This window comes from Eschrichtius robustus, chromosome 13 (genome assembly GCF_028021215.1).
Source record: "Eschrichtius robustus isolate mEscRob2 chromosome 13, mEscRob2.pri, whole genome shotgun sequence".
Classification (NCBI taxonomy): Eukaryota; Metazoa; Chordata; class Mammalia; order Artiodactyla; family Eschrichtiidae; genus Eschrichtius; species Eschrichtius robustus.
The window spans coordinates 90,728,041-90,754,157 of record NC_090836.1 but is presented as its reverse complement, the minus strand read 5'-3'; the positions used below and the strand labels follow the sequence as shown (position 1 = coordinate 90,754,157).

Here is a 26,117-nt window from a genome sequence, read left to right as displayed (position 1 = left end):
GCATCTGCCTTGCTGGTTTGTAAGCTCTGTAGGGCATAGACCACATTTGCCATTGTGTCTCCAGCACCCACACATGGAAGTATTTGTGGAATGAATGAATGGCTAAGATAAAACCACAGTCAAATGCTGAGCCTACCATCTGATTGCAGTAAGCATATAAAATAACAATACTATCCGGGAACGTTCACTGGGGTCTTATAATGTGCCAGGCACTGGGCAAAGCTCTTCACATTACTGCATTTAATTTTCATAGCTTCCTGAGACAGTGAATAATTTAATGCATGTGAAACATCAAATATGGTGCTTGATATATACTTAGTGCTTAATCAATGTTAGGTTTAATTATGAGTATTATCCCCTTTCATAGAGGAAGAAACAGGCTCAGAGAAGTGAAGCAATTTGTCTGAGGTCACACAGTTTAGCAATGGAGCCAGGAAAGGGACCCAGGCTAGCTGACATCTCAACCTCCCTGAATCCAAACATTTACGAGCCTCATTCTCTCTTTAAACCTGTGGCACTGAACTAGAGATTTTCAGGGAACTATCTACCTAATCATTTATTTTCTGCCTCTATGCTGATTGAATTCATGATATTTGGGAACCTATTCTAGAATACTTCCTGCCTAGAGCCAATGTGGCAGAGTTTAACATTGACGGAGAACATTTCTAAATTAATTACTTCTTTTCAAATCCCAAGAACGGTTCAAATTTATGTGAATCTCAAGTTTCACTTCAAAGTTCTAATTCTATTTCCTTTCATTATCCTAATCAGGCTGCACCTGGCCAGACCTCACCTGTTGGGAACATGGGGCTGCCAAACGTTTCATTTCCCCTTATCTACCTCCTTTCCAGCCCCTGCAAAGAGCATCAGCTGATGCTCAGGGTGCCTGGACCAGGCCTTTGGCAGTGTGCATCAGCCCCTGGCAGCAAACCCTTCTCCCCGTGGGAACAGAGCTAAGTCCCAAACAAAACTGGGATGTTGGCAGCATTGCTCTGAGGGGGCCCACACCTGCTTCCTTTCACCTCCTCTGGGTGAATTCCTTCATAATCTTGGAGTAGGAAGGGGCCTTTCTAACTTTGATACAAAACCCAAAGCCATACAAGAAAATATTGAGAAATTTTACTACATAAAAAAATCTGAAGCTTCTATGTGGGGGAAAAAAACACACTGCAAGTACAAAGATAATGACCCGCTTGGGAAAACTGCAACCACAGGCAATGGTCTCACCTCCCCGCCACAGAAACAGCTCCAATAAAACCACAAGGAAAAAGACCAAGATACAGAGTTGGTGGAAAAAATGCAAATGTTCCTGAAATGTGAAAAGACAATCTCAATCAATGAAAATGAAAGCTACACTACAATACCATTTCTCACATATCGGATTGGCAAAAATCCAAACCACAACGACACAACTCTGCCCTGAAGTTTTCTGCCATAGGGAAACAGGTGCCTCCTATCTTGCAGGGGGAGTGCAAAATGGTGCCTCCCCACATGGAAAGACATTTCACAGAATCTACTGAAATCCTACACGCCCTTTATCCAGCAGTCCCACGTCTGCGAACAGATCCTGCCACTACTCCTGGAAACATGGGAAACGACCGCACACGAGGTTATTCACTGCAACTTGGCTGTAACAGCGAAAGAGTTGGAAACAGCCCAGCGCTCATCTAGTTAACTAAATCACAATACACGCTCACGGTGGAATACTACACAGCTGTGAAAAAAAGATTAAAAGCAAGAAAAGAATGAGAATGCTCTCTCTGTTCTTACTCATATGGAACACGCCAGGGTTTATTATTAAGTGAAAAAAGCAAGTCACAGCAAAATGCATATAGGGTGCTATTTTTTGTGTGTAAGAAAGTGGCAAAAAAAAGAACATATATTTGAATTTTTATTTGCATAAAGAAGTCAAATGCTGGAAGAATACACAATAAACATCGCAAATACTCGAAGAATGCATAAAAAACAAAGAAAAATGCTTCCCACTAGGGAGCTCAGGAGGGACGACAAGGGTGGGACTAAGACTTCTCAGTGAGTACCTTTACAGCATTTTGATTTTTGACTGTATGAATGTATTATCCATTCAAAAATACTCCAATTAATTTTGAACAAATTAAAAGACTCTATTAAGGAGGGAACGTCAGAAGGAAGAACCTCTTCAAATGGCTAAGTGGTCCTGGAGTGCCAAAAACTGAAAGTGAATTACAACTATTACTCGTAATCTAGCATGGCTTTATAGTATTTTGCTGTGCTAACATCCATTACTGAATAAACACTCACTGAGCACCTACTATGTACCAGGCCTTCCATATTAAGTGCTGGCGAGACACAGTCAATCAGACAGGCTCCCTTCCCCTCAGGGACTGAGGGCCCGTGGAGGGAGGGAGCAGAGGTGCAGAAGGGTCCTGGCAGTGTGCTCCACACACAGAGGAGGGAGCCTAATTCTCCACAAGGAGAGGACAGATAGACACTCAGGGGGCAGAAAGGGCAGCCCGTGATGGATATGGAGGCTGAGAAAGGGGAAGAGTCGGTGGGTTGTCTTAAATCATAACCTAACCACTGGGCCTCCTGAGCTCTCCAGCAGTGTTGTACCTCAGTTCCCAGCCAGGACTAAAACTGCAGCGTTCACCCCACGAGGACAATTCAGCTTTTAAAGCCATCATGGGAGGACTCTCTGTGAACTTCCCCACCCCGGACTTCCCACTCTAAGCCACTGCCCTTGCTCTAGGAGCTGTCTGAGAACCTTTCTGCCATTGGCAGGGATGGGGACTTTTGTCCACAACTTGATGGGAATATGGACGAGTTTAACCACATTTCTCTGGAACCCCTTCTATGGAGTTATAAGATCCCAAACTGGAATAATAACCTGACATGCTCAGTGGAGTGAGAGATGTGACTTTCACAAATATAGCCCTGAAATGTGAGCCCTGAAATGTGATGAGATTTTAATATGTTAATGATGAGTCACATTAGGTTGTGACCCACTGTGACCCCAGTTCTACGCCACCGTGCTGATGAATTCCAACTTTTCCTGTCCCTGTGTTATAAATATCCTCTGTCACCACCAGTCTGTCAGTAACTGCCACGATGAGTTGGTGAAGGGTTGGGGAGGATAAAGGAAGCAGGGACATTCCAGTGGGGCAGGCAGGATGGGGGATGGCAGTTGTTAGGAGCTGTCAAAGAACAGAGGGAACGGGACTCAGTATGGACTGTCACACACACACACACACACGCGCACACACACACACACACACACTCAGAGCCTGATAACTCTTGGCGATAAAGGGAGAACTCTGGACTCCTGCCTAGGATATAAGGTAGAGGCTGAAGTCATTTGATTTAGATATTAAGGAAATGATGACCTGAAGACTAGCGGGCTCGGGCTTATATTTAATTTGTTCTGTTTCCCAAGGAGGGAAACAGGAATCCCAAGGAATCCCACAGGGTTCCTGCTCTTTGGACCCATCCTATCACCCCAGTCTCTCCAATTCTCTCCATCCCACTGATACCTTGCTGGTCTACAGCGTCATCGCCTCACCTGGACCAGGTGGAAGCCTCTGAAGTGCCTTCCTGGCTTTAACCCACCTGCAGAGAACCTCCACACTAGCCTTCTGAAAACTCCACTTTGACCTGTCACTCCTCCACCCAACTCCTTCAGTGGCACCTTAACTATCAAGCTCCAAACCACTTGTGGGAATCCTAATCCTTCAACAATATGGCCCAAACTCCCCTTCTCAGCCCTGTTTCCCATGATTCTTCAATCTCTCTGCTCCAGACAATGTAGAAAACCCTCCAAGCTCAAAACCTGCCTTGTGGCCTTTTGCCTCCCAGCCCTTTACTTAAAGGAACCACATGGATCCTATGAGGCCCAATGCAAATGCCACCTTCTCTGAGATGCCTTCCCTGGTCACCTTCCAACTTTGTGACTGCTCCCAAACTTTACCAAGCAATCTGATCACCTGGGGGTTTGTTCAAATGCAGAGTGTGCCTCAGTGGGTCTGGAGTCGGCCCAAGATTCTGCATTTCTAACAAGGTTCCAGTGAGGTCGCGCTGGAGTCCAGGAACATACCTGGTATGGCAAGGTAGAACACCTTGCGTAATTCAAGTGGAATTTATCACATACAATCTTGCATTATTAATACTCAAGCATGTGCCTTAGCTTCCCTTCTGGAATGAAAATTCTTTGAGAGCAGGGACCCACAGAAGAGAGAGTTTATACAGTAGACAGAGAACCAGCTATAAAATCAGACAGCTCTAAGTTTGACTCTTTACCACTTACTTGCCAGGCTATAAGTCATATAACCTCTGATTCTCAGTTTCCTCATCTGTAAAATGGAAATTAAAAAAAACCTCCCTCCCAGAGTATTACAGGAAAGAGTGGCTGTGATTATGCCTAGCACGCTGCCTGATGCTGAATATATTTTAATTTTGGCTCCCTGCTCTTTCCTTCCATGTATAACTTCGGGCTTTCCACAGAGTCTTATATGTAATAAGTGCGCAGGGAATCTTCTGGGCCCAATTTCTGCAGAAACTTCTGTTCCAACCTGTACAATTCTCATCAATGCACACTGCTAAGCTTTCCTCTCTAGATAGAATGCTCTAACCAGTCATGAACCTGATAATATTTTACAGTCATAGTCTCCCTATTTGTTGGTAGGCATGCCATATGTTTCTAAACATAAAGATCTGCTGACATCTACCAGGGATAAACTGCAACTTATTCAGGTTGGGAATGAAAATTCATTTGACCCTAACTATGGTAAATAACCCATCCACTCTCATTCAGACTCCCACTCATCAGGCACTCAGGGCTTGACCTCACTGGTCCAGGGTTTTCTTCCCAACTGTATTCCATCAAAATGTCCCATGTCCCATTTTTTCATGCTCCCTGAAGCTCTAGTTACTCAATTAAACTGATCTTTTCTGAGCTGCTAAAAGGGACATAACAGGAAGAGCATTAGATAGAAATCAGAAAACCTGGGTTTACAATTTTGGTTTTAGCACTATCCAAGAGTAAGATTTTAGACAAATACTTCCCTTCTCTGAGCCTCAGTTTCCTCATCCATAAAACTGGAGAGTGGGCCAACATGATCTATAAAGGCTCATAGTCTTTTCTAGGCTAATAAACTGATTATCCTCCCACTCCATTTCATTCGAACCAGCACCCTCCTGGTGCTAATGCCCAGCTCTTACTCAGGCCAGTGGAAGAAATATTTTTCAGCGGGTGGAATTTTGACCTCTCTCAAATCACCCTGAGAAGGCATTTTGACCTGCTTGGCGTGGCTCAGAGATAAACTCTACAGCACACCCTTTAGCTTGCCACTCAATAGCTAGTCTTTCATTTTTTCTGCTTGCTAATCAAACCCCAGTTTTATTCAAGGTAGTAACGTGACAACCAAAGAGGTACTCATGATTCGTCTCATCCAGGGGTCAGCAAACAAGTTCCGTAAAGAGCCAAATAGTAAATATTTCAGGCATATTGTCGCTGTCACATATGCTTCTCCTTTTTTCTCTACTCTTTAAAAAACAAGAGAGAGTAAGATGGCGGAGTAGAAGGATGTGCTCTCACTCCCTCTTGCAAGAGCACCGGAATCAAAACTAACTGCTGAACAATCATCGAAAGGAAGACACTGGAACTCACCAAAAAAGATACCCCACATCCAAAGACAAAGGAGAAGCCGCAATGAGACGGTAGGAGGGGCACAATCACAATAAAATAAGTCCCATAACTGCTGGGTGGGTGACTCACAAACTGGAAAACACCTACACCCCAGAAGTCCACCCACTGGAGTGAAGGTTCTGAGCCCCACGTCAGGCTTCCCAAGCTGGGGGTCCAGCAACGGGAGGAGGAATTCCTAGAGAATTAGACTTTGAAGGCTAGCAGGATTTGATTGCAGTACTTCAACAGAACTGGGGGAAACAGAGACTCCACTCTTGGAGGGCACACACAAAGTATACGCATCAAGACCCAGGGGAAGGAGCGGTGACCCCATAGGAGACTGAACCAGACCTACCTGCTAGTGTTGGAGGGTCTCCTGCAGAGGTGGGGGGTAGCTGTGGCTCACCATGAGGACAAGGACACTGGCAGCAGAAGTTCTGGGAAGTACTCCTTGGCGTGAGCCCTCCCACAGTCTGCCATTAGCCCCACCAAAGAGCCTGGGTAGGCTCCACTGTTGGGTCGCCTCAGGCCAAACAATCAACAGGGAGGAAACTCAGCCCCACCCATCAGCAGACAAGTGGATTAAAGCTTTACTGAGCTCTGCCCACCAGAGCAACACCCAGCTCGACCCACCACCAGTCCCTCCCATCATGAAATCTGCACAAGCCTCTTAGATAGCCTCATCCACCAGAGGGCAGAGAGCAGAAGCAAGAAGAACTACAATCCTGCAGCCTGTGGAACAAAAACCACATTCACAGAAAGAGAGACAAGATGAAAAGGCAGAGGCTATGTACCAGATGAAGGAACAAGATAAAACCCCAGAAAAATAACTAAATGAAGTGGAGATAGGCAACCTTCCAGAAAAAGAAATCAGAATAATGATAGTGAAGATGATCCAGGACCTCGGAAAAAGAATGGAGGCAAAGATCGAGGAGATGCAAGAAATATTTAACAAAGACCTAGAAGAATTAAAGAACAAACTCCTAGAAGAATTAAAGAACAAACAAACAGAGATGAACAATACAATAACTGAAATGAAAAATACACTAGAAGGAATCAATAGCAGAATAACTGAGGCAGAAGAACGGATAAGTGACCTGGAAGACAAAATGGTGGAATTGACTGCTGTGGAACAGAATAAAGAAAAAAGAATGAAAAGAAATGAAGACAGCCTAAGAGACCTCTGGGACAACATTAAACGCAACAACATTCGCATTGTAGAGGGTCCCAGAAGGAGAAGAGAGAGAGAAAGGACCCAAGAAAATATCTGAAGCGATTATAGTCGAAAACTTCCCTAACATGGGAAAGGAAATAGCCACCCAAGTCCAGGAAGCACAGAGAGTCCCAGGCAGGATAAACCCAAGGAGAATCATGCCAAGACACATAGTAATCAAATTGACAAAAATTAAAGACAAAGAAAAATCATGGGAAAAACAACAAATAACATACAAGGGAACTCCCATAAGGTTAACAGCTGATTTCTCAGCAGAAACTCTACAAGCCAGAAGGGAGTGGCATGATATACTTAAAATGATAAAAGGGAAGAACCTACAAGCAAGATTACTCTACCCAGCAAGGATCTCATTCAGATTCGATGGAGAAGTCAAAAGATTTTCAGACAAGCAAAAGCTAAGAGAATTCAGCACCACCAAACCAGCTCTACAACAAATTCTAAAGGAACTTCTCTAAGTGGGAAACACAAGAGAAGAAAAGGACCTACAAAAACAAACCCATTACAATTAAGAAAGTGGTAACAGGAACATACATATCGATAATTACCTTACATGTGAATGCATTAAATGCTCCAACCAAAAGACACAGGCTTGCTGAATGGATACAAAAACAAGACCCATATATATGCTGCCTACAAGAGACCCACTTCAGACCTAGGGACACATACAGACTGAAAGTGAGGGGATGGAAAAAGATATTCCATGCAAATGGAAATCAAAAGAAAGCTGGAGTAGCTATACTCATATCAGATAAACTAGACTTTAAAATAAAGAATGTTACAAGGGACAAAGAAGGACACTACATAATGATCAAAGGATCAATCCAAAAAGAAGATATAACAATTATAAATATATAGGCACCCAACATAGGAGCACCTCAATACATAAGGCAACTGCTAACAGCTATAAAAGAGGAAATCAACAGCAACACAATAATAGTGGGGGACTTTAACACCTCACTTACACCAATGGACAGATCATCCAAACAGAAAATTAATAAGGAAACACAAACTTTAAATGACACAATAGACCAGATAGATTTAATTGATATTTATAGGACATTCCATCCAAAAACAGCAGATTACACTTTCTTCTCAAGTGTGCACGGAATAGTCTCCAGGATAGATCACATCTTGGCTGACAAATCAAGCCTCAGTAAATTTAAGAAAACTGAAATCATATCAAGCATCTTTTCTGACCACAATGCTATGAGATTAGAAATCAATTACAAGGAAAAAAATGTAAAAAACACAAACACATGGAGGTTAAACAATACTTTACTAAATAACCAAGAGATCACTGAAGAAATCAAAGAGGAAATCACAAAATACCTAGACACAAATGACAATGAAAGCACGATGATCCAAAACCTATGGGATGCAGCAAAAGCAATTCTAAGAGGGAAGTTTATAGCTATACAAGCGTACCTCAAGAAACAAGAAAATTCTCAAATAAACAATCTAACCTTACACCTAAACGAACTGTTGAAAGAACAAACAAAACCCAAAGTTAGCAGAAGGAAAGAAACCATAAAGATCAGAGCAGAAATAAATGAAATAGAAACAAAGAAAACAATAGCAAAGATCAATAGAAGTAAAAGCTGGTTCTTTGAGAAGAGAAACAAAATTGATAAACCATTAGCTAGACTCATCAAGAAAAAGAGGGAGAGGACTCAAATCAATAAAATTAGAAATGAAAAAGGAGAAGTTACAACAGACACCACAGAAATACAAAGCATGCTAAGAGACTACTACAAGCAACTCTATGCCAATAAAATGGACAACCTGGAAGAAATGGACAAATTCTTAGAAAGGTATAACCTTCCAAGACTGAACCAGGAAGAAATAGAAAATATGAACAGACCAATCACAAGTCATGAAATTGAAACTGTGATTAAAACTCTTCCAACAAACAAAAGTCCAGGACCAGATGGTTTCACAGGTGAATTCTATCAAACATTTAGAGAAGAGCTAACACCTATCCTTCTCAAACTCTTCCAAAAAATTGCAGAGAAAGGAACACTCCCAAACTCATTCTATGAGGCCACCATCACCCTGATACCAAAACCAGACAAAGATACTACAAAAAAGAAAATTACAGACCAACATCACTGATGAATACAGATGCAAAAATCCTCAAGAAAATACTAGCAAACTGAATCCAACAACACGTTAAAAGGATCATACACGATGATCAAGTGGGATTTATCCCAGGGATGCAAGGATTCTTCAATATATGCAAATCAATCAATGTGATACACCATATTAACATACTGAAGAAGAAAAGCCATATGATCATCTCAATAGATGCAGAAAAAGCTTGTGACAAAATTCAACACCCATTTATGATAAAAACTCTCCAGAAAGTGGGCACAGAGGGAACCTACCTCAACATAATAAAGGCCATATATGACAAACCCACAGCAAACATCATTCTTAATGGTGAAAAACTGAAAGCATTTCCTCTAAGATCAGGAACAAGACAAGGATGTCCACTCTCACCACTATTATTCAACATAGTTTTGGAAGTCCTAGCCACGGCAATCAGAGAGGAAAATGAAATAAAAGGAATACAAATTGGAAAAGAAGAAGTAAAACTGTCACTGTTTGCAGATGACATGATACTATACATAGAGAATCCTAAAGACGCCACCAGAACACTACTAGAGCTAATCAATGAATTTGGTAAAGTTGCAGGATACAAAATTAAAGCACAGAAATCTCTTGCATTCCTATAAACTAATGATGGAAAATCTGAAAGAGAAATTAAGGAAACACTCCCATTTACCACTGCAATAAAAAGAATAAAATACCTAAGAATAAACCTACTTAGGGAGACAAAAGACCTGCATGCAGAAAACTATAAGACACTGATGAAAGAAATTAAAGATGATACCAACAGATGGAGAGATATACCATGTTCTTGGATTGGAAGAATCAATATTGTGAAAATGACTATACTACCCAAAGCAATCTACAGATTCAGTGCAACCCCTAGCAAGTTACCAATGGCATTTTTTACAGAACTAGAACAAAAAATCCTAAAATTTGTATGGAGACACAAAAGACCCTGAATAGCCAAAGCAGTCTTGAGGGAAAGAAACCGAGCTGGAGGAATAAGACTCCCTGATTTCAGACTATACTACAAAGCTACAGTAATCAAGACAGTATGGTACTGACACAAAAACAGAAATATAGACCAATGGAACAGGATAGAAATTCCAGAGATAAACCCACGCACCTATGGTCAGCTAATCTATAAGAAGGAGGCAAGGATATACAATGGAGAAACGACAGTCTCTTCAATAAGTGGTGCTGGGAAAACTGGACAGCTGCATGTAAAAGAATGAATTTAGAATACTCGCTAACACCGTACACGAAAATAAACTCAAAATGGATTAGAGACCTAAATGTAAGACCGGACACTATAAAACTCTTAGACGAAAACATAGGAAGAACACTCTTTGACATAAATCACAGCAAGACCTTCTTTGATCCTCCTCTTATAGTAACGGAAATAAAAATAAAAATAAACAAATGGGACCTAAGGAAACTTAAAAGCTTTTGCAAAGCAAAGGAAACTACAAACAAGACAAAAAGACAACCCTCAAAATGGGAGAAAATATTTGCAAATGAATGAACAGACAAAGGATTAATCTCCAAAATATATAAACAGCTCATGCAGCTCAATATTAAAAAAACAGACAACCCAATCAAAAAATGGGCAGAGGACCTAAATAGACATTTCTCCAAAGAAGACATACAGATGGCCAAGAAGCACATGAAAAGCTGGTCAACATCACTACATATTAGAGCAATGCAAATCAAAACTACAATGAGTTATCACCTCACACCACTTAGAATGGGCATCATCAGGAAATCTACAAAAAACAAATGCTGGAGAGGGTGTGGAGAAAAGGGAACCCTCTTGCACTGTTGGTGGGATTGTAAATTGATACAGCCACTATGGAGAACAGTATGGAGGTTCCTTAAAAAACTAAGAATAGAATTACCATATGACCCTGCAATCCCACTACTGGGCATATACTTAAAGAAAACCATAATTCAAAAAGGCACATGTACCCCAGTGTTCACTGCAGCACTATTTACAATAGCCAGGTCATGGAAGCAACCTAAATGCCCATTGACAGACGAATGGATAAAGAAGTGGTACATATGTACAATGGAATATTACTCAGCCATAAAAAGGAAGGAAATTGGTTCATCTGTAGACACATGGATGGATCTAGAGACTGTCATACAGAGTGAAGTAAGTCAGAAAGAGAAAAACAAATATCGTATATTAACTCATGTATGTGGAACCTAGAAAAATGGTACAGATGAACTGGTTTGCAGAGCAGAAGCTGAGACACAGATGTAGAGAACAAACGTATGGACACCAAGGGGGGAAAGTGGTGGGGGCAGGGGGTGGTGTGATGAATTGAGCGATTGGGATTAACATGTATACACTAATATGTATAAAATGGATAACTAATAAGAACCTGCTGTATAAAAAAATAAATAAATAAAATTTTTAAAAAATTTTAAAAAATAAAAGAAAAAGAAAAAGGAAAAAACAAAACAAAAAAATATTTTAGATCATGGGCTGTATAAAAACAAGAGACAGGCTGGATTTGAAGTGGGGGAAATCCAACCATCATAATTCTACTCTTTTCTATTATTTTGACAAATATTCACTCTCATCTTTTCCCTTTCAGCTACTAGATAAAGTTTTGGACACAAACAAACAAAATAAAAAAAATGTCTACAGAGGGCTTCTGGGAAAGCTGTTTTCTTCTTCTTCCTTTTTTTAAATTAATTAATTAATTAATTTATTTATTTATTTGGCTGCTCTGCATGCCATGAGGGATCTCATTTCCCCAACCAGGGATTGAACCCATGCCCCTGCAATGGAAGTGCAGTGTCTTAACCACTGGACCACCAGGGAAGTCCCTATTGTTGTTTTCTGATAAAAGGAAAACACATAAGAGGAAAGCTACCTGGTGCCTCCCCTTGCCCCATCCATCTGTTTTAAATGTGGACCTGAATCCTGGACCTGAAGCAGCAATCTTGTGACCATGAGGTCACAAGCCAACATGAGGACAAAACGCCAACAACTTTGGAAGACTTAGCAGAAATACATACAGAGCCTGGGTCCCGGATGATGTTGAGCTCTTGAATAAACCTAGGAACTTTCTACCTCTCATCTTCTGGTTAAATAAGATAGTAAATATTTACACAGTTTAAACCACTGTCAGGTTACTGTCTTTTACAATCCAAAACATTCTTAAAATACTAAAATTAAGAGAAAAATTAATTTTTGAAACTTCAACCATATTCTAAGGCCCCCACTATGTGCCAAGACCTGGGGTTACAACAGTGAACCACACAACATTGCCGCCCTCATGGGGCTTTCAGTCGAGTGGAAGAGATGACAAGGCACAGACAAGTATTAACATACCAATCAGCCACTGAGAGGGAGTGGTGGGCCTTCCTAGCTCTGGCCTTGGTATCCCTATGGACAAGGTATGAAATCCTCAATGGCAAGTCTTTGAAGCATTACCTTCTGAGAGGCAGAACAGTGCAAAGACTAACTGCCTAATGTTCAAAGGCACACATACAGACCTGGGCTGAAATCCTAGCTCTACCACTTACCAGCCGTGTAACTTTGGGAAAATTACGTAACACCTTTGAGCCTCAGTTTTCACATGTATAATTGAAGCTCATAAGAATAAGTTACCTCCTAGGACCACTGTGATAACTGAATGATATATTGGAATTAAAGCACTTCTTGTTGCTTAACAGATGATAGCCATATATACATATTAACTATAAATATATACATATATGAAACTTTGTTTAACAACATATGCTTAGAAGAACAACCAGAAGGAAATACAAAAACATCAAGAGTGGTTACCTCTGGATAGCAGGATAGAGGCAATTATTTTACTTCCTCATATCTTTCCCCTACATTTTTCAAATACATACACGCATGACTCGTATAGCCAGGGGGTATATTTCTTTAATGTAGTATTTTTGTGTTTTGAAAGCAAAAACAAAATATGGACTGATAGGAGTCAGGTGGCCCACGTTTTAGATCTAGCACTGGCACCAACATGAGCTCCACATCAACCCTAGATTTGTTCCTGAGGATATTTCTAAATTGCTACACTGGAACCTAAGCAAAGAGTGTAGTCTATTGGGCTGATGAGACTGAAGTCAGAGTTTGCAGATGACAGAGTGGCTAAGATATAAGGAGCAACATTCCAGAGAGAAGAGAAGAAGACAGACATGCCTGCATTCAAACTCCCCTCAAGTCTTTAGCCCATTCCTATGCTGCACACGCGGAGAGTGAGAAACCAAAAAAACCAAAGAGAAAACATCAGCTTAGAGGCTAAAGAGCTGGTCATTGATTAGCTAGGGTGTCAGAAGTTGGAGCTCAAGCTGGGTCAAGGTAGAAGGAACTTCGTAAATACCCAGGGCTTTCAGTTGTGGACCCAGAAAAGCTATGACCTAGGAGTAAAGATGACACTCTGGTAGTATGGACAAAACTGAAATAGACTGGACTTAACCAAGGCTTGACAGGATCAAGGAGACTTGCTGGTTCTCTATCTGCCTGCTAGAACAAAATTTAACACTCTGTGGAGGATGTTAACATCATTCACTCAAAACCTCTCCAACTTTGCATCCATAATGTCGAGCACTGAATCAAAAACTATAAGGTATATTGAAAAACAAGACCAAAACCCTGAAATCCAAGGAAAAAACAGATAATAGAAATAGATCCAGAGATGATTGAGATATTAGAGTTATCAGACAGAGACTTTAAAATAACTATGGTTAGCAAGGTTAAGGAGATAGAGGAAAGGACAGTCAAAATAGAGGAAGTGATGGACAAAACAGACGAAAAATGTAGAATATCAACTGAGATTTGGATAAAAAAAAAAGAATCAACTGAACATCTACCGTAAAAGAAAGAATACAATATCTGAAATTAAGATAACTTGGGTAGGGGACTTCCCTGGTGGTCCAGTGGCTAGGACTCCAAGCTCCCAATGCAGGGGGCCCGGGTTGGATCTGTGGTCAGGGAACTAGATACCATGTGCCACAACTAAGAGTTCACATGCCACAACTAAAGATCCCTCATGCTGCAAATAAAAGATCCTGCATGCCACAACTAAAGAAAGATTCCTCATGCCACAACGAAGATCTCGCATGCCACAACTAAGACCCAGTGCAGCCAAATAAATAGATAAATAAATGAATGAATGAATAAATAAATGAAAATAGACCACAAAACTATAAAAAAAAAGATAACTTGGATGGGCTTAATAGCAGACTCTAGACATGACAGAAAATGGGAATTGAGAACTGAAAATGATGTCAACAGGATACACCAAACTGAAGAATGAAGAGAGAAAAATGGACAAACCAGAGCAGAGCGTAAGAAACATATGGGGTACAGTCAAAGGTCTAGTATTCATGTAACTGGAATTTCAGAAGGAGATAAGGGAGAATGGGGCAGAAAAGATATTTGAAGAGACAATGGTGAACAATTTTACAAATTTCATGAATGACAACCCACAGATGCTAGAAGCTCAGTGAACCCAAGAAGGAAAAATATAAGAAAACCATGTTTATGTACATCATAGTCAAACAGCTGTAAACTAAAGAGAAGGAAAAAAATCTTTTGCCTGAGACAAAAAGACATTGTATTCAAAGGAGTAAAAATAAGTCTGATGACTAACTTTTAGAAGCCAGAAGACAATGCAATAAAAGTTTTAAAGGGTTGAAAGGAAAAAAAATCTTACCAGACTAGAATTCTATATCCAGCAAAAATGTCCTTCAAAAATGTAGGTGAAATAACAATGTTTTTCATGATCTATACTACTCTATACTGCACTACCAGAAATAGCAAAGGAGTTTCTTTGGGTTAAAGAAATAATGATCCCAGATGGAAGCATGGACTTGCTGACAAGAATGATGAGCCCTGGAAAGGGCAAATATGTGAATAAATACATTCACATATTAAAATATGTGAATGACTAATATTTAAAACAATAATAATAATAATGTCTTATAGGGCTTATAACATATGTAGATGTAAGATACATTAAAGCAATGGCACAGAGGGTGGGAAAGTGGTAAATGAGGTTAAACTATGACAGTGTTCGTGCACTGTATTTGAAGTGGGGGAAGGATTAACGTGAGGCAGACATGAAAGGTAGGGTACATAGTGTAATCCCCGAGAGAAACACTCTAAAAGAATATCTAATTGGAAAGCTAGCAGAGAAAAACATTAAAAATATTTAACTACATTAATCCTTCCCAAAAAGGGAACAAGGGAGGAATAAAGAAATAAAGTCAGATGGGAGAAATAAAAATTAAATACAGTACCAAGTTTGTTGATTTAAGCCCAACAATGTAAGTAATTATGTTAAATTTAAATGATCTAAATATTCCAATTAAAGATAAAGATTATCTGACTGGCTTTTTAAAACTATATAAAAAATCTTAATATTGAATTCAGAAAGGTTGAAAATTAAAAGACAAAGATACACCGTAACAACCCCAATAAAAAAGAAAGCTGCTGTAGTTATATTAATATCAGACAAAATAGACTTGAAGGCAAAAAGTATTACTAGAAATAAGGAGGGACATCTAATAATGATAAAAAGGATCATTTCAACAAGAGGATACAACAATACTAAATTTCTAAGAAATGAACACTTCAAAACACGTAAAGCAGGAATTAACAAAACTGAGGAGATAGATAACCACAATATAGCACCTCTTCCAGTACCTTATAGACAACAACAAAATCCATAAGGATATGGCACATCTGAATAACATGATTAACCAACCTGACCTAATTGATAGTTACAGAACATTCCATCCAAAAACAGCAGAATACACATTCTTTACAAGCATACATGTGCATTTGCCAAATAGACCATATGTTTGGACAAAAAAGCAAGTCTCACTAATTTTAAATATTGAAGTCATACAGAATATGTTCTCTGACCACAGTGGATTATAATAGAAATCAGTAACAGGAAGGCAACTAGGAAATCCCCAAGTTTTTAGAAATTAAGCAATAGATTTCTAAATGAATCATGGGTAAAATAAGAAATCACAGTAGGAATTAGAAAGTAAATTTGACTGTATGGTAATGAAAGTATGACACCAGAAGAATTATGTGATACAGTTAAGTAGTACTTAGAGGAAATTTTATAACTTTAAATGTCTATCTTAGAAAAGGTTGAAAATCAATGATCTAGATGTCTATCTCACAATAGAAAAAGACAAAAAATTAAACTCAAAGAAAGTATAAGGAAGGAAAAACTACAGAAAAGAGCAAAAGTAAAGGAAATTTTTAAAAGATGTAAATTGAGAAAAAAAAAAGCCAAAAGTTGGATACTTGCAAAGACTAATACAGTTGATAAACTCTGGCAAAACTGATCAAGAAAAATAGAGAAAACATATCAGAAATGAAAGGAGGACAATACTGTAGATGCTAAAAACATGACAAAACGTAATAAAAGGAAAATTTAAACAATATCATGTAAATAAATTTGAAAATTTAGATGAAATGAATTCCTTAAAAATAAAAATTTGCTTAAAGTAACAAAACAAGAAATAGAAAAATATGAATAATTCTATTGCTATTTTAAAAACTGAATCCATCATTAAAAACTTTCCCTCAAGGAAAACTCCAAACCCAGATGACTTCAGTGTTAAGTTTTTCCTAATATTTAAGAAATAAATGAAGCCAATCTTACACAAACTTTTCAAAAGAGCAGAAAAAAAAGAAAGTTTCCACATCTTTTTATAAGGACTGTATAATCTTGATGCCAAAACCTGACAAGGATAAAAGGAAAATCATTGGTCAATAAATCTCATAAACAGAGATGTCAAAATTCTTAACAAAATAGTAGTCAATCTAACCTAGAAAAATACAAAAATTAAACTTCTGACCAAGTGCAGTGTCTTCTAGGAATGCAAGATTGGTTTAACATTCAAAAATTTAATCAATGTAATTCACAACATTAACAGAATAAAGGAGGAAAACATATGATCAGCTCTTATGTTCAGCTCAGTAAACCATTTGATAAAGTTCAACACCCATTCAAGAAAAGTCTCTCAGCAAACCAGGGATTCAATAATGATACCTACAAGAACTTCATAACAACCATCAAGCTTAGTGGTGAAACATTAAATGTTTTCCCCTAGGTAAGGAACAAGGCAATAATGTCTGCTATCACCACTTCAACTCAACGTTGCAGTAGAGGTCCCAGCAGGTGCACTAAGGCACAGAAAAGAAATAAAAATATGAAGACTATAAAAGAAAATGCAAAACTATCATTATCCGGTGACATGGTTATGTTCATAGTAAACTCATAAATAATAAGCAAATTTAGCAAAGTGCCTGGTTACAGTCATTATCTAAAAAATAAATTGCATTTTCATATACTAGCAACTGACAATTAGAAAACATTTAAAAATAATACTACTTACAATAGCACTGAAAAATATCAATTATCTAGGAATAAATCTAATGAAAGATGTACAAAATCTCTACACTGAAATCTACAAAACACTGTTGAGAGAAACTAAAGGCCATCTAACACATGGAGGTTTAAAGCACATACACAGATTAGAAATTTGATGTCGGCAAAATGTTATTCTTCTGAAATTAACTGTGGATACAATGTAATCCCAATCAAAATCCCAGATTTTTTTTGAGCATGTGAAAATAGATAAGCTGATTCTAAAATCTATATAGAAATATTAAGAACTTAACCAAAACCATCTTGAAAAAGAGGTCTTATGCCACCATGTATTACAATGTACCATAAAAGGTACAGTAATAAAGACTATTGTACTGGCTCTAAAACAGACAAGCAGACCAGTGATTCAGAATAAAGATCAAGACATAGATCCACATGTATATGATCTCCTGATTTATGACCAGTGGGTAAAGAACATTCTTTTCAGAAAAAATGGTGCTCTATCAGTCAAAATTAAAAATAAAAAAAGAATTTTGACTCCTCCCTCACACCATTTATAAAAATTCCAGATGTCTGTTGATAGAAAAGTAAAAGGTAAAATAATAAAACTTCTAGATAGTAACATGAAGAAAACCTTCATGACCTTAGGTAGGCAAAAATTTCTGAATATGACACAAAAGCACTAACTATAAAAGAAAAACACTGATAAACTGGGTTTTATTAGAAGTAAGAACTTCTGTTCATCAAAAGATACCACTAAAAGAATAAAAAGGCAGACCACAAACTTCAATACTTTTATCTGACAAATATCTCCTATTCAAAATATAAAAACAACTCTTACAAATCATTAAGGGAAAGACAAATAGCACAATCAAAAAACAACAACAAACAACAACAACAGCAACAAAACCTGACAAGTAAAATCCCGAACAGGTAGTTCATAAAAGAGGATGTCCACAAGAATATTCAGACTACCAATCCTTCTCAAACTCTTCCAAAAAATGGAAGAGGAGTGAACACTTCCAAACTCATTCTACAAGCCCAGCATTACCCTGATACCAAAGCCAAATGAAGACACTATAAGAAAACTACAGATCAATATCCTTTATGTACAGTGATGCAAAAATCCCCAAGAAAATGCTAGTTAACATAATTCAACAGTGTATTAAAAGGATTATACACTATGACCAAGTGGGATTATTACTTGAATGTTAGGATAGTTCAACATACAAAAAGCAATTCATATAATAAACCACATTAACAGAACAACCACATGATCATCTCAATTGATGCAGAAAGAGCATTTGATAAAATTCAAAATCTTTTCATGATAAAAATACTCAACAAAATAGGAAGAGAAGAAAACTATTTTAACAGAGTAAAGCCTATATGAAAAACCCACAGCAAACATCATACTCAGTGGAAAGACTACAAGCTTTTCCTCTAAGATGAGGAACACTTTTGCCACTTCTATTCAACATACTACCAGAAGAAGAACACACACACACGCTGCTAGAACTAATAATGAATTGAGCAAAGTTGCAAGATACAGAATCAACATACAAAGTTGGCTGCATTTTTCTGCACTACCAATGAACAATCCAAAAAGGAAATTAAGAAAACAACTCTAGGGACTTCCCTGGTGGTCCAGTGGTAAAGAATCCGCCTTCCAATGCAGGGGATGCGGGTTCGATCCTTGGTCGGGGAACTAAGATCCCACATGCCGGGGGGCAACAAAGCCCAAGTGCCACAACTATTGAGCTCACGCGCCTCAACTAGAGAGCCCATGTGCCACAAACTACAGAGCCTACATGCTCTGGAGCCTGTGCCACAACTAGAGAAGAGAAAACCCGCACTCCACAACTAGAGAGAAGCCTGCGCGCTGCAATGAAGAGCCGGCGTGCCACAACAAAGACCCGACACAGCCAAATAAATAAATATTTAAAAAAAGAAAGAAAGCAATTCTATTTACAATAGCACCAAAAAGAATAAAATACTTAGAAATAAACTTAACCAAGGAAGCAAAAGGCTTGTAACACTGAAACTATAAAACACTGCTGAAAGAATTAAAGAAGACATCAGTAAATGTGAAGACATCCTGTGTTTATGGACTGTAAGACTTAATATTGTTAAGATGTCAATACTATCCAAAGAGATCTATAGATTCGATGCAATCCCTATAAAAATCCTAACAACACATTTTTGCAGAAATAGAAAAATCCATCCTAAAATTCATGTGGAATCTCAAGGGACTCCGAATAGCCAAAACAATCTTGAAAAAGAACAACATTAAAGATCTCACATTTCCTGATTTCAAAACTTAGTACAAAGCTACAGTAATTAGAACAGTGTGGTACCGGCATAGAGACAGACATATAGACCAATGAACAGAATAGAGAGTCCAGATACATACATGGTCAAATGACTTTTGACAAGGGTGTCAACATTCAATGCGGAAAGCACAGTCTTTTCAACAAATGGTGTTGGGAAAAATGGATATCCACAAACGAAAGAATGAATGTGAATCCTTACCTTATACCATATATAAAAATTAACTCAAAATGGATCAAAGACCTAAACATAAGAGCTAAAACTATAAAACTTTTGAAAGAAAACATAGAGTAAAACCTTCATGACATCGGATTTGGCAATGATTTCTTGGATATGACACCAAAGCACAGGCAACAAAAGAAAAAATAAATAAATTAGACTACATCAAAATTGAAAACTTCTGTGCATCAAAGAACACAATCAACAGAGTAAAAGGCAACCCAAAGAATGAGAGAAAAATATTTGCACAACATATATCTGATAAGGGGTTAATATGCAAAATATATAAAGAACTACAATTTACCAACAAAAAAGTAAACAATCTGATTTAAAAGCAGTCAAAAGACTTGAATAGACATTTCTACAAAGAATATATACAAATAATCAGTAAGCACATGAAAAGATGTTCAACATCACTAATCATTAGGGAAATTCCTACAATTCAACAACAACAAAAATAAACAATCTGATTAACAGATGGTCAAAAGACTTGAATAGGCATTTCTCCAAAGTGTATATACAAATGGTCAATAAGCACATGAAAAGATGCTCAACATCACTAATCATTAGGGAAATACAAATCAAAACCACAATTAGATACTACCTTATACACTGGAATGACTATTACAAAAAACCCCCCAGAAAAATAGAAAATAACAAGTATTGGCAAGGATGTCGAGAAATTGGAACTCTAGCACATTATTGGTGAGAATGTAAAATGATGCAGCCACCATGAAAATATGGCAGTTCCTCAAAATAGTAAACACAGAATTACCACATGATCCAGCAATTCCACGTCTGGTTATATATCCAAAAGAACTGAAAGCAGATATCGACCAGGTATTTGTATACCCATGTTTATAGCAGCATTATTCACAATAGCCAAAAGGTAGAAACAGTCCAAATGTCCATCAGTGGATGAACAGATAAACAAAATGTGGTATATACATACAAGCGAGTGTCACTCAACCTTAAAAAGGAAGGAAATTCTGATACATGCTACAACATGGATGAACCCTGAAGACATTAAGCTAAATGAAATTAGCCAGTCACAAAAGGACAAATACTATGTGATTCCACTTAAATGAGATTCTTACAGTAGTCAAATTCATAGGGGCAGAAAGTAGAAGAGTAGTTGCTAGGGACTAGGGGGAAAGGGGGATGGAGAGTTATTGTTTAATGGGTACAGAATTTTAGTCTGGGAGATGTAAAAAGTTCTGGAGGTGGATGGTGGTGATGGTTGCAAAACAAGGGGAATGTACTGAATGCCACTGAATTATATACTTAACACGGTTAAAATGATACATTTTATGTTAGGTATATTCCACCACAATAAAATACACTTAAAAAAAGAATGTTCAGAGATGCTTAAGAAACAGTCAAAAACTTGAAACAATTTAAATATCCATCAACGTTTAGATTGATATATATGTTGTGATACATGCATACAGTGGAGTGCTATGCAGCAATGAAAAAGAAAAACTACTGTGACATACAACAGTATGGCTCAATCTTCCATGAAGATTCCCTGAATCTTCGAGAAAATTGAACTAAGGAGATGCTCTTTACCAACCAAGAGAGACACTCTGTCCCTGCTGGAAATGACTTTTATAATAAGCTGTCCCCTTTTTGCAGTGCTTTAGGAACAAATACAAGTCCCAAGTAGTCTTCTGCTCTTAATACAAGGCACCCACAGCCCCAGTCTGACTTAACACAGGGAAAGGTGTAAACAGAGCAGTTTGTATCTGTCCATTAATACCAGTTCTCTAGCCCAAGATCCAGGAGAAACGGTTACTTTCAAACACCAAGGACATTCACGACTCTAAAACAACAGTCCCATGACACACTTTAAACCCACATCTACATGGAATGGCCTTTCCCATTCAAGGTCCACATTTTCCCACTGGAGCATCACTGAGATGGGGTCTTTAGGGACCCAGACAATAAAAATGTGTAAACAGCAAGTTTGTGCCGTGGCTTCAGTTTCCACGTTCACCTGACTGCATTGCATTCCTTACTGCAGGATATTACAGGGAGGGCCTGGGGTATTTCATAAATGGCTGGAGAGCCTCTTGTTTCAGGTAACTTGCCCCAGTCTAGCATTCTAGAAGCACCATTCCTCATCAGGACACAGTCTGCATCCAGGACACCGTGGAAGAATGAGTTTCAAGCACTTACTTTCATCATTAGAAACATTCCCCAGAGATGTGTGGCTAGAATAACGTTTGTTTTCACTTTCGTTGAGACATCTTTCAATCCAGCTCTCTAAAAATGAAAAGAAAGAAAATCATGTTGTTGGTGTCTGTGAAGAGAAGAGAACATCATCAATGCGCTAGATTTAAATGCCCATCAACTTTCATCTGAGATCTGCCCAGACTGGAATTGGATTTGACAGGAAGTCCCACATGCACCGTTGCTGATGAGACTTGGCTGAGTAGTTTGGAGGCAAAATGGTAATTTGAAGCCCCACTTGAGTATTTCTTGGTCAAATTCTACTAATTCTGGAGTATTCATAGCCCAATAGTACCAACTGAGGATTATGTTTCTTCAAAAAAAGACACATTCCTGAGAACTAGTTTGTAAAACAAAATTTGGTCAACTGAATCACTAGTGGTGGTTTGGAGACTTGTAAATTAGCAGCAGAACCCTTTCTTCAAAAGAAAACAAAAAAGAAAAGCAGATACAACCCTGAGGGCTCTGGTTGAAGAGGAGGAGGGCAGGGAACCTTACAGCTCCCCTCCCTTTGCCAGCGACCCCTGAAGGGGCTCTTCCAAGCACAGACTGAAGGTCACTGCAGGAGGAGGCATCAAAAGCTCTGTAATAGTTATCCATTACTTTTGAAATCCAGAAGACCATGGTTTTTTTAAAATCCAATTCCAAAGGCTACAAATGTACTTTCCACAATGTAGCATAATGCTTATTCTATCATCTAGACCAGGGGTCCCCAACCCCTGGGCCGACGGACCAGTACCGATCCATGGCCTGTTAGGAACTGGGCCGCACAGCAGGAGGTGAGAGGCGGGCAAGCGAGTGAAGCTTCATCTGTATTTACAGCTTCTCCCCATCCCTCACATTACGGCCTGAGCTCCGCCTCCTGTCAGCATTATGGTGAGTTGTATAATTATTTCATTATATATTACAATGTAATAATAATAGAAATAAAGTGCACAATAAATGTAATGCGCTTGAATCATCCCGAAACCAGCCCTCAACCCCCCGCCACCGCCATCAGTGGAAAAACTGTCTTCCATAAAACCGGTCCCTGGTGCCGAAAAGGTTGGGGATCACTGATCTAGACCACCCACTATTCATTCATTTATTCAACAGCATCAGCTAAGTACATCATTTCTGCTATACTGCTTGTTTTGAAAACACAAATGCATTCAATGCAAGTGATACATTAGGGAACAATTTGTGCCTAGCACAAACTTTCTGTTTGCTTATGCTTGATTTCTTCCTTAAAAAACATCGAATGAATGCAGAAAACTGCACCTAGCTGAACTAAGCCCTGTAGGAATATGCAAAAATGCACACGTGCTCACACCTCAAACATCTACCAGCTACTTGAGTTTACAGCGTGGGTTGTGAGCCACACCTGCCCAGATAACCCACGTTCTAACATTTCACAATAACACACAAGCTGCAGCCCTTCCGAAGTCCACTTCCAAAAGCAAACTTCAGGGCTTCCCTGGTGGCGCACTGGTTAAGAATCCGCCTGCTAATGCAGGGGACACGGGTTCGAGCCCTGGTCCGGGAAGATCCCACGTGCCGCGGAGCAACTAAGCCCGTGCGCCACAACTACTGAGCCTGCGCTCTGGAGCCCACGAGCCACAACTACTGAGCCTGCGTGCCACAACTACTGAAGCCCACGCACCTAGAGCCCATCCTCCGCAACAAGAGAAGCCACCACAGTGAGAAGCCTGCGCACCGCAACGAAGTGTAGCCCCCGCTCGCTGCAACTAGAGAAAGCCCGTGTGCAGCAACAAAGATCCAACACAGCCAAAAATAAATAAATTAAATTAAATTAATTTTTAAAAAGGTATTATAGGGCTTTCCTGGTGGCGCAGAGGTTGAGAATCTGCCTGCCAATGCAGGGGACACGGGTTCAAGCCCTGGTCTGGGAAGATCCCACATGCCACGGAGCAACTGGGCCCGTGAGCCACAATTGCTGAGCCTGCACGTCTGGAGCCTGTGCTCCGCAACAAGAGAGGCTGCGATAGTGAGAGGCCCGCACACCGCGATGAAGAGTGGCCCCCACTTGCCGCAACTAGAGAAAGCCCTCGCACAGAAACGAAGACCCAACACAGCCATAAATTAAATAAATAAATAAATAAATAAAAATTTAAGAAACTCATTTGACATGGCACTAAATGTTGTCCCCCACCCATCATACAATAGAATGTGAACTGCCTAAACTTGCCCTGGGGTCACTGTTTCTCAAAATTATCATCCTTTAAAAAAAAAAAAATGTATTATAAAAAAAAGACTATTAAGGACTCGTAGAGCTTCAAAAGCAACTTCAAGTCCAAGGTGAAATGCCATATTTACTGTATTTATGTGCCTCTTAACCATTTAACAAGTGTAAAACTGTGCTATCCTATTAGGTTCCTATCTCTTTTCCCATGCGTCACTGACAAAGTTTTTGAGTGTTGTGCCCCTAGCTTATTATTCCAGTGATCTCTGTACTTTTTATTGTGCAATTTTGTAGAATGACGGCGATTTGGGGGAATGCATATGTGGTATTACAGCAGAACTGACTATACCTATGGATGTGTGCTTTTGAACAGTGCTGTCTCCCGCTGCCTTCTTTATAATATGGGAGCTAGCATTTACTGAACCCCTATTTTAACATGCCAGGCCCTTTACATATGTTATCTCATTGAATTTGGACAATTCTCTGAAGTAAGGATTTTCATCTCCAGTTTCCCTAGAGAGCAACTGAAGCTTAATCGAGCAATGTGACGCCTCGTAATTCAAAGAGCCAAGGAAAAGATCATTACTTTTCCTTGGCTCTTAGTAACATATTGTAAAAGGAAGCCATGCTAACGCTGGCGAGTAAGCTGTGTAGTGAGGGGAAAGCAAACGTCAACAGCAGGGAGAAATGTTAGGGTTTTGGTTTGTATTTTATGTCCCAACAAACTGCTCTTTTAAAAGCTGCTTCCAAAATTGTAAATAAGTAGGAGAGAAATATCAGGGGAGGAACAGGAGCCAGCTTGTTAAAGAGTATATGGAAATCTGGTATTTCTAAGGAAACACTGAACTGCAGAGAGATTCAAAACATTAAAACGCTACCCCCTTCCAGATTCCAAATGCACAACATAGAAACAAATGGCCTGTAATGTTTTCAAAGCTGTGATGGCACAGGATGGGTGTTTCTCATCACATCTTATGCAAAACCACATCTGGATGCAAATCTCTGGAATTCTTTTCAGAACTCTCTAGAATGTCTCTACTCAGATCTTCTAACCCTTTCAAGTCCTGGCACATTTTCCCTGGCAACAGCTATGGCTGATGTTGGATGGCGTTCCCTGAAATCTGCGGCCCCTTCCTCCACCAAAGCACACCACCAAAAGCAATTTCTATTGTTCTGGGCCAGTCCCTGGTCTTCCCAGCTAGGTATGCACACCTTCGCACTCTCACGTGCATGTAGGCACACAACTTTCACACATACACCACCACCCTCTTTCATCAGAAACAGGGAACTAAGGCAACACTCTCGCTCTCACCCGTCTGCCTGTGCCAGGATCAGGCCTGTTATCGCTGGAGTCCTGGAAGGGCCTACTGTTGCAGGTGAGAATTCCCAGTGATTGGTGGGGCACACTCTCTGAAGAACTCATGGCAACATCCCAGAGAGGAGGTGGCTCTGAGCACCACGTGGGCCAAGAGGGGCAACACCCACCCACGAGAGTTCAAGTCAAAGAATTTTGCTGATGGCTGTACCTCTCCCCACACTGCCCAGCCTCAACCCTGGAGAGAGATGAAAGCAAGGTTACAGAAGGGAAAGAGGGTAGAGAGAAGAAATCTCACCAAGTACTCCCTTCCCCCACCCACTGCCCCCACTTAGGGCTCTCTGACTCATGGCTTATGCCTGTAGCCACTCTGCTACCCAGCTCTGCTCCCATGAGCAACACAGAGTAAGTTTGGTCTCTGCTGCAGACAGCAG

The 26,117-nt window shown here is 39.5% G+C and overlaps 1 protein-coding gene across 1 annotated transcript in view; it reads right to left on the bottom strand.

The window, feature by feature from the left end:
- The window catches only part of RFX4 (regulatory factor X4), a 163,485-nt gene that overhangs the window by 114,218 nt on the left and 23,150 nt on the right, over window positions 1-26,117 (bottom strand). The window contains exon 2 of the mRNA XM_068560654.1: window positions 22,133-22,219. Within this exon, the coding sequence (XP_068416755.1) occupies window positions 22,133-22,219 (87 nt within the window). The remainder of the gene's footprint in view (window positions 1-22,132; window positions 22,220-26,117) is intronic.